The sequence below is a fragment of the Antennarius striatus genome, chromosome 22, assembly GCF_040054535.1.
Source record: "Antennarius striatus isolate MH-2024 chromosome 22, ASM4005453v1, whole genome shotgun sequence".
NCBI classification, from domain to species: domain Eukaryota; kingdom Metazoa; phylum Chordata; class Actinopteri; order Lophiiformes; family Antennariidae; genus Antennarius; species Antennarius striatus.
This window is the reverse complement of record NC_090797.1, coordinates 11,258,969-11,272,866: the sequence shown is the minus strand read 5'-3', so window position 1 is coordinate 11,272,866 and position 13,898 is coordinate 11,258,969. Positions and strand designations below refer to the sequence as shown.

Below are 13,898 nucleotides of genomic sequence, written 5' to 3'. Positions count from 1 at the left end.
ACGCAGACACATACAAACTCAAAACATGCCAAACAAGCAAGAGCCCAAGGATACGGTCGATGCGTTTCAATCAACAAGTGGAAATTAGATCTCCTCCTTTCATTGCTTAGGAAAATGACTGGAAAATGTGGATTGTACCGCTTATTGTGTCAACAAATATTTATGTTGTTTCATGTTAAAGTTTGTTTTACACGTATGACACGGTTCAGTTTGATATGCATGCCAGACTAAAAGAAACTAGGTGTCTCAGCTGGATCCTTAGTCGCCAAATCGTAATGGAGGCTGGCGTCTCTTATGCTCCAGTTGCCTCTCAGCCTGCATGGATGGCCTGTGGGAGATGATGTAATGATGCAGAGTTGTGCATGTGTCAAATACAGTAAACATTGGCTGAACAAATGCCTCTGTCTAGCACTTGCTGTCCATGCGTCTCCTCTCAGTACATGGTATACTGAGCTATCCTCAGATCATCCACAGACCAGCGGTGGATGGATGTGAGTCTATGATTCAGGCATTTCTTCTCCTCTTGAGCTCGTTGTGTGCATTTGAAGTGAAACACCAAAGCATTTTATCATAAGATCCTACTAGAACTCCTCTTTACCATGTCTCTGACATTAAAATTAAAATTTTCAAAATGTTTATTCATTATTATGAAATTTAACACCGCTGCTGTTATATTTAATCCTTATTTGTCGTGTATATTAAACAAAGATCCAAACTGGTGACTTCATAAGAGTATGAAATGTCAAGATAAAATGTCAAGATACCTTTCCTGTTTGCTTTAACAGATTTTTATGTGGCCATAGAAAGGTCTATCCACACAGTAGAGGCGCTGTGACTTCATTTGTGTTCAGATTAACAGGGAGTTAGTCTAGTGTGACCCTCTTTCATATTCACATGCTCATATTTTGCACAGATCACAAAAAAAAGCATGTGGGGACTCTGATTCAAACCTGGTCGTTCTTTCTGAATCTTCTGACAGGTCTGTTTGTCAGACAGACTGGGTGCTGACGGGGTGACACGCTGTCATTAACACTGTAGAGCCCCCGTCTCAGTGTGTGTGTGTGTGTGTGTGTGTGTGTGTGTGTGTGTGTGTGTGTGTGTGTGTGTGTGTGTGTGTGTGTGTGTGTGTGTGTGTGTGTGTGTCTACATGGAGTCTTTTCTCTGCCATATATAAAATATTTATTTGGTAGCTTAGATCTTGTTATCCTCAGGCTTTCTCTCTCAATGTGTTTGTGTGTGTGTGTGTGTGTGTGTGTGTGTGTGTGTGTGTGTGTGTGTGTGTGTGTGTGTGTGTGTCCACGCACATTGTCTCACGAATACATTAATAGATTCTGCAGAATTAAACTGACTCTTCTCAAACAAAGGAGGAATCCTATTTCTGGGTATCTGTTCTGTTATAATAATTCTGTTTTCCCACAAATTCAAAGCTTATAACACAAACTAAGAGACATGACTGCTGTCTGATGGTAAAAACCATTGGATATCACGGTTTCCAAGAATATGGATCGTAACAATTTGGAACCAACCGTATCTCATGCTGATAGTAATGTTGGTTTTCCCTAAATTTAATATATTTTCTGAGGTTTTTATTTTGACAGACGTCCCAGTAAACACCCAGTCAGTGGACAAGTGGTAACGCAGATCTGTGTCATGCTCATCAAGAAAAGAAAGACGTTTTGAAAGAAGTTATTAACTGTTTTGTGACTTTTATGACCTATTGATTAATCCAAAGTAATCAACACCTGAATAAATAATTAAAGTAATCACTGCAGTACTTTCAAATTCATTTGTTCAGCACCACAAAAATGCCCCATCTGAAATTTATTGGATCTACAGAGCAGCCCTCCCTGCATCAGATAATGTTTACCTGTGCAGCAGCATGCGGATCATCCTTCCATCCACACAATAATGCAGATTTTAACAACCACTGCGGGTTTAACTGAATCAGCAGCAGTTTTTTACTTTTAATATTTGATGCGTATTCAGCTATTTTTTTCCCAACATTGATGCAAACATGAGCATACAGTCCCCATTACGTTATTCAACGTAATAATCTCGGATTTTTTTTTTTTAAATGCAGTTGCATTTGTCCAAAAGTGCTTTGTAAACTCGTTTAATTGGTGTAATCATAGATAGTTATGCATCTTTACTTGTGTCTGCTACTAACAGACTTTTAGTACAAATGGAAAAATACTCATTTTTTTGGGTTTCTATACTCTTGTCTACCTTCGCTCTTCCCTTTCTTTCCCATGCAATTATTTTTTGTCCCATCACATAGTGCTTTTATTGTGTCTTGAGTCTTTTTCACATCTTTTCAGCTCTTATTTTCACTAATAGTGTCCTCTGCTGTCGTCAATGTGCTCTGTGCTCCTTTCTCAACTCACCTCTCCTCCCTGGAGAATGAGGGCTAAGTTGAAGTGATCAGGTTGTGTGGGTAAAAAAGAGCATCAGCAGCCGCATCAGGTGCAAATGGCTTCTGCCTGGACCACTTTAACAGCTGATTACCCCTGAAAGACTGCAGAACACAGGCATCGTTACTCAATGTCTGTATTTTGCAGTGTTACTGCTTTGTAGTTCATTTAGAATAGAATGAATTTAATCCCAAAGGCCTGATCATGAAAATACTAAATTATTTGTAGAAAGCTTTATTTTTTTTATTTATAATATTATCTTTTTTGTTTTTGATCAAGATTCAGATATAGTTAGAGATAGCAGGAGAGAAAAGTTGTAATATAGATATAGGACAAAAATAATACACCAAATATACCATCACCAGTTTCTTCAAATTGCAGAATGTACTTTAAAAAAGCTTCCACATCATTTTGAGAATTAAAACTTTTCTGGCATTGACAATATACATTATTCTTGAACCACTTAGAAAAAGTCAACTGGAACTGAAAGATATGAAAAGTAATTTCTGTACTTAATCATCTCGATTTTACTGTATGACTGGCTGTAAGTGGGTGTGCGTGCATATTGGATAAAAATTAAGACGGATAACTGTAGCTTGAGGGAATTTTCTTTACAGTAATCCCTCACTTATCTGCGCTTCAAATTGTGCGGCTTCATTACATCGTGGATTTTTAAAATTATATATATACACTGTATATTGTCTTCTATAAGATGAAAGTTTAATCTCGGGTGCGCTTGGTTTATTATACCAATACATTTGTTTTCATGTTTGGTATCAAGGTATCTTCTCACAAATACACACACACACACACACACACACACACACACACACACCTAATCTGTACATGTTAAGTCATGTGTGACCAGTTATCGTTAAACCATCTGCTCCGACCTCGTTGCCAGACCATCGTCTTTTCTATGTATTATTTAACAAGTGAATGCACTCACATGGCAGTGACATAACGGAGGAGAAGAAGCTTCCAATGATGCATTTTAATTATCCATCAAGTATCTTATTGAAAAAACTTGTGAAATCAACTTCACTAAGAGTAACAAATTTTTTTTAATACAAATTCTTGTTAATCTGTAACTTATTTGAAATCTTTTTTTTTTCTTTTCTCCCAAAGAAATCAAACACATTTCATTATATCGCTGCAGCAGGTCTTTATCAGAGGACACACTTTGACAGTAGATGGAATTTAAACTCATACATTGTTATCCATTTTTCTTTGTAATACTTTCTATTCAGACATATTTGTCAGCATGATGAAAGCAGTCAAAACTCACAGACATGCCTGCGTATGCCTGAAGGAAATGACTGTTAGTAGAGCATGAATAAATGCACGATAATTTAACACACTGACTCATGCAGAGACACACACTCCCATGGCAGTTCAGGAAACTCAGATATGTAAAGTCATATTTTCAACTTTGGCACACGCTGCATCCAATAAGGTGAACTCTATGGATGCACCCTCCTAAAACTAAAACATATCAGTAGATTTAAATGTAGATAGTGTGCTAAACCTGTAAATTCAGACATGCAGTTATAAAAGAAAAATTGTATGAGCAGTGAAATAAAATTGTCCCATTTGCTTCTTCATCTGTGCTGTTTTGATTGGGGTATTTCGTGCTGCCCTGTTCGGCCTGTCCTGATGCTCTTCATATTGTTGTACATTATTCATGTGAACAGCCTTGTTAAAACACAGAAATATACACCTACACACAGCCACACCACATGAAAAACCTGAAACCCAATTCATGTAGCGCACCCCCCGCAAAAAGCCCAATTTCACAGAATACACTGAAATGTACTCATGCATTAATAATGACCACACACACACGTGCACACGCACACACACTTATAAACATTAAGTGTGACCTCAGGCTAACCAGTAATATTTTACCTGCAATCTGATTTTTTTCCTTATTAGAACTGTCCTGATTTAACAGCTGCCATCTTTTTCCGTAAACAGGAACACACATCTATAAATGTACCACAAAACCAAAGGCAACTTAATGATGAGGGAATTTAGGTCATTTTGAGAGCTTTTAGTATCAGCCTCAGAATTTTTATTTTGTGAGGGATATGTTTACAAGAGAAGCTACTAAGCTTTTAGAATGACTTTTCAGAAGATTTTTGTCTTCGTTTATCTTTGTTTATTTGTTTAGATACGACAATCTCTGGTCACAAGAACAAATTATGTTCATCACCTCAGTTTCCCTGCTGCTACAAAATTATCTTTAACTTGACAATGTGTTCGTAAAAAGAAACATAACTTTGAGCATTAAATAAACAGGACCCCACTGTGTGTGCATGTGTGTGTGTGGACTTCCTTGTTGAACAGGTTTGAAATGACAGCATGAAAACTTAGCACTAATTGTATCATTTTAAATCTTTTGTTTCTCACACACAGGCATGCTGAACCAGGGTAACTGGGTTAAGAGGTACCCGTCCTGTAACAGCGCCAGACAGTCTCCTGTGGACATCGACGAGACCTTTACCCAAGTCAGACTGCAGTACCAGAATCTGCAGTTTGAAAGCTGGGACAAAGTGACAGCAGAGTCCAGCACCATCCACAACGATGGGAAGACTGGTATGTTCAGTCCTGCAGAGACTCAAATAAACTGGTCAGAACCACTGCCACCCCATAACTTTTTTTTTTTTTAACATGTGCGGTTAATGTTGTGATATTGTGATATTTTCATTGACTTCAGCTTCACTCTTATGGGAATATTAGTTTTCCTTGTCCTTTCAGTCTCAGCCACAGCTGCCAGAGAAGGAACACAATAATTGGCAGTAGATTTAATCTGTGGAAATGGCTTTAATATTTTTTTCTGTTAAACAAAATATTTAAACTCGAGATCAGTAAAGATGGCTAATTTTCTGGATGCAGATGGAAAATTATTCACAAGTGGTGAAGAGGCATAGATGTGTGAATGAAGAGACAGAGAGAAACTGCACTGTGGCTTCATGAAAAAAAAAATCATCGTACGTCCAACGTGGCTTAGGTTGTGTGTGTTTCCATGTGTGTGTGTTTGCATCCTCCATATAATGACAGACTTCAAATTCGTGTTTTTCTCCCTGAAGTCAGGGAGGAAATTGCATATTAAAACGGATATTGCATAGCTGTCATAAAGAAATACATGGCCTTCACAGACCCACCAAACTGATTGCTTGATCTTGTCGTAAAACAACAAATCAAGTTAATTAAAAATATAAGGGAAATTGTCTTCAAACAATTGTAATGATGGGTGTGTATTGTAAAGGACATGAATAAGCAGGAGCAGAAAGGGGTGCAGCTTCGGTGCTGAAACAGACCAACATCACTATAAATGTTGGGAGCGAAGTGACAGGAGAAACAGACTAAATGTAGAAGGAAATCCACTGACGACTATTCTGCAACTCATATGAGTTAAAACTGTAACATTAATGTTAAATAAAGGTTCATTTTCATTTGTGTTTTAGTGTCCATCAATGTGGAAGGGGAGTTTTTTGTAAGTGGAGGAGGTTTGACCTCCAGATTCCGTGTGGCTAGAATCTCCTTCCACTGGGGTCGCTGCAATGCCACATCTGACGGGTCTGAACACAGCCTGAATGGGATGAAATATCCTCTCGAGGTACAAAAACGCTCAACACTTTATTGTTTATTAATTTGTTTTTCTACGGTGATGAGTGCAGGAAAACTCACCTCTATCCTGCGCTCTTTCAGATGCAGTTTTATTGCTTTGATCCAGATGACTTCAGAAGTCTGGATGAGGCCATCCGGGAGGGAGGGAGGATTGCTGCCTTGTCTGTGCTATTTGATGTAGGTCAACGTATTCATGTCCTGCAGTAAAATGATCTGCGATGATCTGAAGAGGTCACCCTAAAATTGATGTGTGTGTTTTCCACAGATAAGCCTGGAAGACAATGAGAACTTAGGTCTTGTTGTAAAAGCCATCAACACTGTCAGCAGGTTTGGTAGGTCGTTTCTATAGATTTTAGGTAGTGACATAACACAAAATAAGTTTTATTAGTTCTGCATTTTCTCTTTCTCTATTTGTGGTTAAAACTGCAGAAGAAGGATGTCTCCAAGAAAGAAAGGCAAAGTGATATTTGATGCCAACTCCAAACTGGAAAAGATCGAGTAAAACTAGCAAATAAATTCAAAAAGAAACAAAGAAATCTACGTATTGACACTGAACTGGACCCTATAGTCCATTATGTTAGCGTTAAAACCTGTCATACTTTTAACAAAAGTACCAGGTAAATTTCACAAAGTGGAATTCATATAATATTAACAGTAAGATTAGGCGTTTCTGTCCTAAATAATGAATTTATAAAAGGGCGTGATAAGCTTCAACATTTTAAAAATTCTTTGTCTCACAGCTTTTGACAAAACTTTCATAACGTGATGTGATGTTTCGATTTTGATGAGCTATTTTCTTACCAGGTAAGAGCCGCTCAATGGAAGCCTTTGCGTTGAAATCCTTGCTGCCTAATAACACAGATAAATATTACATCTACAACGGCTCCCTGACGGCACCGCCCTGCTCAGAGACCGTGGAATGGATCATCTTTAAACACAACGTGGCCATATCAGAAAAACAGGTCAGCGGGTCTACAACTAACGGTCATGTCAGAAAAGCATGTCGAAAATATTTTAGTCAGTCAGTCTTCTAACATGAGTTCACTTTTAAAGCATGTTTTTTTTCCACAGATGAATTTATGAAAAAAAAGAAAAAAAAAGGAATTGAAATCAAGCATTTCCAAACATAATTTAAAAAAAAAAAAATCGAATCATATCAATAAATCAAAATTTGACAAATTTTCCTACAAATGGCTTTTTGGTTCAGAAAGAGTGCGTTTTCAAAAGTTAGCGTCATTCCTGGAAATAATGTCTGTAGTTTGTAGCTGATTTCAGATCACCTTTTTAATATTCTTGCACAAATTTAGTTTTTAATTGTCAAATTCAAATGATGCAGTGTGACAGGTTTATTCTAAATGTGAACTCAGAGAATAGGGTATGGCTTTTGGAAGGCAATGGCACACACTTTAACATGCAGCTTGATCCTAGGCTCACCGTGTTTTAGGCTGAAGAGAATTTGGATAAAACGAGATGCACTTAAATTGTCAATTATGTATCAGATTAATGGAAGAATGAGGTCATGAATGCGGTTGCATGTTTATTCGATGTGCATATATGCGTGTGTTTTTGTGCGTGCTTGTGCTGGTGTTTGCATGATTGAAACAGTAGTGACAAATCAAAAAATAGAACAGTGTCTCTCTGCTTCCACCTGACACAAACACAAACCTGTTAGCCGCTGCATCTCACTCGCTCCTTTCTTCCTGTGTCCGTTTGCCTCTCCGTACATCCAGCTGGAAGTGTTCTGTGAGGTGATGACGATGGAACAGGCCGGATACGTGATGCTGACTGATTATCTGCAGAACAACTTCAGAGCGCAGCAGCAACAGTTCATGGGTCAGGTGTTTGCTTCGTACACCGGCGTGGAGGATGTGCTCACACACAGTATGTCACCATTCAAATACCTCTTCTTTGTCTTATGTATAAATGATAACTTCATCCTGCTGGAAATAATTAATGTCATGTAGGTTTTATGCAGAAAATCTCTTTGTATCTTCGATCAACAATCTAACATATAAGGATCATCATCAGGTTTTATTTTGGGAAACATACTTGAATATATAATTGAACACTTGTGTGTTGTGTCCTGATAGATATGAAGATGTAGCAATATCTAAATTATATGAAAAAAATTATGTTCAAAGTTTTGGATGACAAGTTTTATTTAATGAAGGGGATAAAGTTAATCACCAGGTGAAAATCTATGTACCCTCCTAGAAAGCGCCTCTTTTTTTTTATGTCCCACTTCAAGGCGGTGATGTATTGTAATTGTCAAAGCTACTGCTTTGATCTATGAAAGTAGGTCAGAGCACTAGCTTTGATCTTTGATCTATGCAAGTAGGTCAAGGTCAAATTTTGAATTCAGGGGTGTCGCGGGATGTTGCAGTCTGTGACTGGATTGGTTCTTTTTTTAACCACAAACACATCTTTCAACATGAAGTCAGTGTCTTACAAAGCTGTGATGGAAATTTGGCACAGTTTTCTTTGCAACCGCATTTGCGGGGTAGCAAGCATGAAGTGGTCTTTTCAGGTTCTGACAGAGCATCTTAATGGGGTTCAGGTCAAGACTTTGACTAAGCCACTCTAAAAACCAGAATATTAAGAAGTCTGAACTTTTGAGCCATTCGGAGGTGGACTTACTCCTACAATGAATGACCCAGTTACGATTGAGCTTCAACTCGTAGATGACCTGACATTTTCCATTACAATTTTCCCTCACTTATGGTAAGTTGTTATGATTTTGTACCGTAGAAAATATATTTTTAATAAACTTTAAAGACCTTTAAGTTTAACTCCACTTTCACTGTCTTCTCTTTCGATTTCTACCAGATTTATGCAGCAGAGAAAATGATACAGTCATTCAAGGCCTAGTCAGGATCATCCAAACGTATTCAAAGCACTCCATAGCTTCATGAATTCGACCCTCAAATGAAGTGGGGTTTTTTTTTGGATTGCCAGGGAGCTCGACTTTGTAGTTCAGTCGCCTTCATCTTCTCAGCTCAGGCAATTTATTTTGCGGCTCTTTTTGAAATTGAAATAAAGTATTCAAAAATTCAGAAAAGGGTATTTTTGCCGGGAACAAAGCCACAGTGCCGTACACACTCCTACACACCCATCCAACTCATCTCCTGAGCTGCAGGTTTGATTTAAGTGTTTTCCATTTCAGGATAGTGATTAACATGAAGTTACATTCAAGAACACAAATTAATGTGCGACACGGTGCTCTTCACATTTAGATACACACGTATATCATGTCCCTTTTCTTTCGGACTGTGCTGAATATTCTACTACATACGTTCTACAACTTCACACAATTTACCCATCATGCCCTCTTTTTGTCTCTGATACAGCCTGCAGCTCAGAACCACAGAATGTACTGGCTGATGCGCAGAATGACACCACCATTGTTGTGACGTGGGAGCGCCCCCGTATGGTTTATGACACAACCATCGACTGGTACACTGTCACCTACCAGAGACTCCAGGGCCACGACGTGAGCAAACAGGAGTACCGGACTGATGGAGACCAGGATACAGTAAGACAGAGCCTCTGTTCCCACTTTAACTGCATTTAAGTTCATTTCATCATTTTTGTCAACGGTTGTCACAATTACAGTACCGGTACTTTTTTTTAAAAAAATTTTTTTATTTTTAAACAGCAACAACAACAAAAATAACTATAACATTAAATATTCCTGGACATTAGACTATGGCCCGCTGATCATTATCTTAGCAATCAATAAAAGAATCCACAACATGTCGCCCTGATCTGCATTGTACATCTCCTCAGGAATGATACCCAGCAATAACACCTTAGGATCTGGACTAATAGTTACCTCCAAAATGTTCTCCATTTCTTTTTTAGCGTTTTTCCAGAAACCTTGGATTACTGGGCGATCACACAACACGCGTGTGATCCCCTTTCATTCCACTGGTCCTCCAGCAAAATGCAAATGAGGAGTCCTTGGCGTATAGATGCTGACAACACCTTTTCCCTTCTTCTCTTCGTCGCACTGCACTTCACACTTTCTTCAGCTCCTCCTCAGTGTGCTCCCTTTTACCCACAGTGCACCTCTACTCTCACGTCCTTCGGTATCACTGCAGCCCCCGTACTCACTTTAACCTGCCTTCATATCCATCCCTTTAAGCTGCTTGATGACTTCATGGACTTTTGCTTACTTCCTTAGTAATTCAGGAGAGTAATCGTGGTTAAGGAAGATCCGTTTGCTGTGGATTAGGACCTTTCCTTGACTCCATGCTTGCAGTATAACTGCATCTTAATCCGTTTTGGAGGTCTTTGCAGATGATTGACAGATAGATCAATCTTGCATTGGCTCAGGTATCGCATCACCATATCGTCCGCCATTGCCAACTCTTTCCTCCAGCTTTACAATTCTTACTTCATGTTCTTCATGTTCGGCCAGCTGGTGTTTTATAACCGCTACGCCCGTTCCAGTCTTTAACAGGACATTTTAATGTGGTTATTTCCCTCCTGGTTTTCTTTACAGAGTTTTCTCATCTTCTCCAGTATTAGCCCTTGGTCCTGCGGACACCTGTTGCTAGTGGCGTCCTCGTCAGGGATAGCTCGTCCGTGTTTATCATTGCTTTTCTTTTGAAGCTTCATATCTGCTGTATCATTGAATCTGATATGGATACATCTTGTCGTATTCTCTTTTATTTGGGACGGCTGTGAATTATTGTTGTTGCTGATTTTAAGTTCCATTCGACAGTTATTTTTTCTATTCCAGCACATTTGACACATTTCTAAAGAGATAATAGACTATAGACATTCTGCTGTCATTGTCACGCTCACTGCTAGATCTGGACTGATCAAAGTGATTGACTGATTGGTGATGGGATCAATCTGACCTCTAACGGGTCATTGACCATCCTTTAATGTGACAAACATGTAGTGTATACAGTATGTGCATTGACTGTATTTGTGTGTCTAATTTTCCTATCCACAACTTCAACAAAAAAAGTTAGTGTGGACATTTTTAAGCAAAAATATTAATTCCCACCCGGGAATTTTAATGGTATATTTATTTCCCAAAGTGTTCTAATGCTACGTCAGTTATCAGGTGTCATGAGGTGAATTACTACTTATGATAGAATCCTGTTTTTATTTAAAGTATTTTTGCACATGAGGGATGAATTTGAGCTCCTTCGAAGGATTTGTTTGTTGGGTACAAACACAGAAAAGGCACCCACTCACTCACACTGTCATTTTCCAGGGTGCCATCATCCCCAGCCTGATGGCAAACAGCAGCTACGTGGTTCAGGTGGTCGCTGTTTGCACCAATGGACTCAGAGGTCGATGGAGTGACCAGATTATAGTTGACATGCCGTTGGAAGACCCTGGTACGTTCACACACACACACTGAGATTTGGACATGTTAAGAACTGGAATATATTCCACCTGCAACAGTTATTAATCTGCATTTCCTGAATCTGCAGAAAGTGATTCAGATCCTGACGCTGTCACAAGAACCTTGGAAGGTCTCAGAGAGGTACGACCTGACACCGCTCTATTGGCAGTTCTCTGAATTAAGTAACAGTGAAGTTTGCCTTACAAATAATTGTAATTATTACATAGAGTGTTTGGAGAGCAGCACTACAAATCAGACAGGACAATCCATTTGTTTAAAAAAAAAAATACTGATTTATGCATGTTTTTGTTGTGGAAAAACATGCACTGCATAAGTGGAGAAAAAATCATGTATTTTCATACATTTTTTCTTTAATATCGTTTCATTTGAATGTCAAATACACTTTTTTGTTCCTACTTCAACAATGTATGTCCTTCATAATTATACAGTAAACCATTTAACCAAACAGTGACATTTTCCTCATGTGCTAGATCTCATCCACACCCAGATGGGATCCGTCAGAGACCCAGAATCAGGTGGATCTGTCCACTGAGGACCACAGCAAGGTGGAGGAGGTCCCAGTAGAGCAGACCAGAGTTTACCAGAACCAGCCTACTCACAATAAGAACCAGTCAGAAAACCATAGCCCAATAGATCAGAGTACCCGTGCACCCCCAAAAACATCCTCTGAGGCTGCTGATGTACAGAAAACTCAACTCGACCAGAAAGCCAAAAAGAACAGACTCGAACCTGATGAAATGGATCAGAACTGGATTATAGAGGAGAGAAGCGTCCCAACACACCGACTGCCCACAAAAAATGGCTTTCATGGCAATGGTGCTTTATGGCTAACTGAGGTAACTGAGCAGCCGGGCTTCCTGTTTCCAGTCGCACGGACAACCTCTCAGCCAACAATACGCAGACAAATCACCGAAGAGGCCTCACTGTCAGTGTCGTCACAGCAGGTGGTTTCAAGGTTTTTTTTGTCCCTTTATCCTGAAAGTAATTCATCGTATGAAACCCAAGTGTTTGAAATGCATCTTAGTGTTCTTGTATTTTCCTCATCCAAGAAATTCAATGTTTTTTATGCACTCTTTCTGTTTTCAGTCCAGTGATCATGATGGATCAGAGGTCAGTGAAAGCAGCCCCACCCAATCAGAAGTCTACACCCCTCCTGTTGAGGACATTCAAGTCACAGATGTGTTCTATGAAGACTTGGTCAGCGTCTCTCCAGCAGACACCACGACCTCTGGAACATCAGGACCTGATGCGGCTGGGTTGCCAGGTCAGATTTTATCCGAAGAACCTTTTCATTTTGAGTTTGTACGACTGCTGTTTGTGTGTCACTGTCAGGGAGGAAATTGAAACTTTGTACAATTTAAATATTTTAACACGTTAAAAATGTTTTATATTAATAACAGCATTGTTGTATAAGTTATAAACATGATAATGAATAACATCTACAAGGCTAGATTTAAGTAGTATTTAACGCTCTCCAGTATTTTACAGTTTATTGTCATAATTTTAAGTTGAGACGTACATGAAAATTTTAACTTGACTTATAATATTTAGACTAAATACTTTTTATCCAGGATTCAACGCGTCTGGAACAGGAGGAGGACTAGTGAACATGTTTCACATGTCAGATAAATGAGATGATTACGATTGTCTCATCTTGAAGAAGATGAGTGAATGAATTAAAAGTTGTTGTGGTGATCAAACGGGGTTCACATCACTTTAGATTTCACGTTGTTTCACACGATCGTCATGTACATTCTGTCCCACAGATGATAAAGCGGACAAAACCTCTGAAGATAACGATGGCCCTGTGAACGAACCTCTCCCAGAAAGCAGAACATCAGTTCTCTCCAGAAACTCCTCCTCCTGGGTCACAGGGAGGACGATGGCTGAGACCGTTAAAAAATCATTCACCCCTTCGCCTGTGATCAAGGTGCTGATGCACACAACCCAGCCCATGTTTAACGGTAAGACTAAACATTTTTAAGACACAAATAACTTTGAAAAGACATTTTCTTTTCATTAAATTGTTTTTACATTCAGGAGTTTCACAGAGCTCACATGCAGCTTGATACACCTAATTTGTTTTTGCAGGGTTTTTTTTATGGATAGGTATTTCTGTGGTTTAAAATCTTGGTGCTGGAGGTGGTGATGGTGGTGCTTGATATAATATTGATTCTTACAGTGCATCACAAGTTCACATGATTCCACTTTAGCCCATTGTGCTCTGTTTAACCTATGGCTCACTCAGATTCTGTGATGAACACCTGATTGGACTCTTCATTCTGGCTCAATGGCGCTCTCTTGTGGTTCTCTTCAGAGAGGTTTTGGGTAGCAGGGAGATGGATGAAGTTGTGCTTTTTCACTTGTTGCAAAAAAAATGACTTTGGAGGAGAAACACGTCTTTTTTGTAGCTTATATTAATTTAATGTGAAATAAATATTCTGTAAATGCATAGAAACAATATTGTC

General features: G+C 38.9%; 1 protein-coding gene across 4 annotated transcripts in view; it reads left to right on the top strand.

Moving 5' to 3' along the window:
* Positions 1 to 13,898, top strand: part of ptprz1b (protein tyrosine phosphatase receptor type Z1b) — a 35,156-nt gene that overhangs the window by 15,856 nt on the left and 5,402 nt on the right. For all 4 annotated transcript variants that reach the window (XM_068307183.1, XM_068307182.1, XM_068307181.1 and 1 more), the window contains exons 3-14: positions 4,830 to 5,009; positions 5,882 to 6,033; positions 6,126 to 6,221; positions 6,310 to 6,376; positions 6,849 to 7,006; positions 7,775 to 7,925; positions 9,392 to 9,576; positions 11,275 to 11,401; positions 11,498 to 11,550; positions 11,901 to 12,374; positions 12,517 to 12,694; positions 13,197 to 13,394. In XM_068307183.1, coding sequence (XP_068163284.1) covers positions 4,830 to 5,009; positions 5,882 to 6,033; positions 6,126 to 6,221; positions 6,310 to 6,376; positions 6,849 to 7,006; positions 7,775 to 7,925; positions 9,392 to 9,576; positions 11,275 to 11,401; positions 11,498 to 11,550; positions 11,901 to 12,374; positions 12,517 to 12,694; positions 13,197 to 13,394 — 2,019 coding nt within the window. The remainder of the gene's footprint in view (positions 1 to 4,829; positions 5,010 to 5,881; positions 6,034 to 6,125; positions 6,222 to 6,309; positions 6,377 to 6,848; positions 7,007 to 7,774; positions 7,926 to 9,391; positions 9,577 to 11,274; positions 11,402 to 11,497; positions 11,551 to 11,900; positions 12,375 to 12,516; positions 12,695 to 13,196; positions 13,395 to 13,898) is intronic.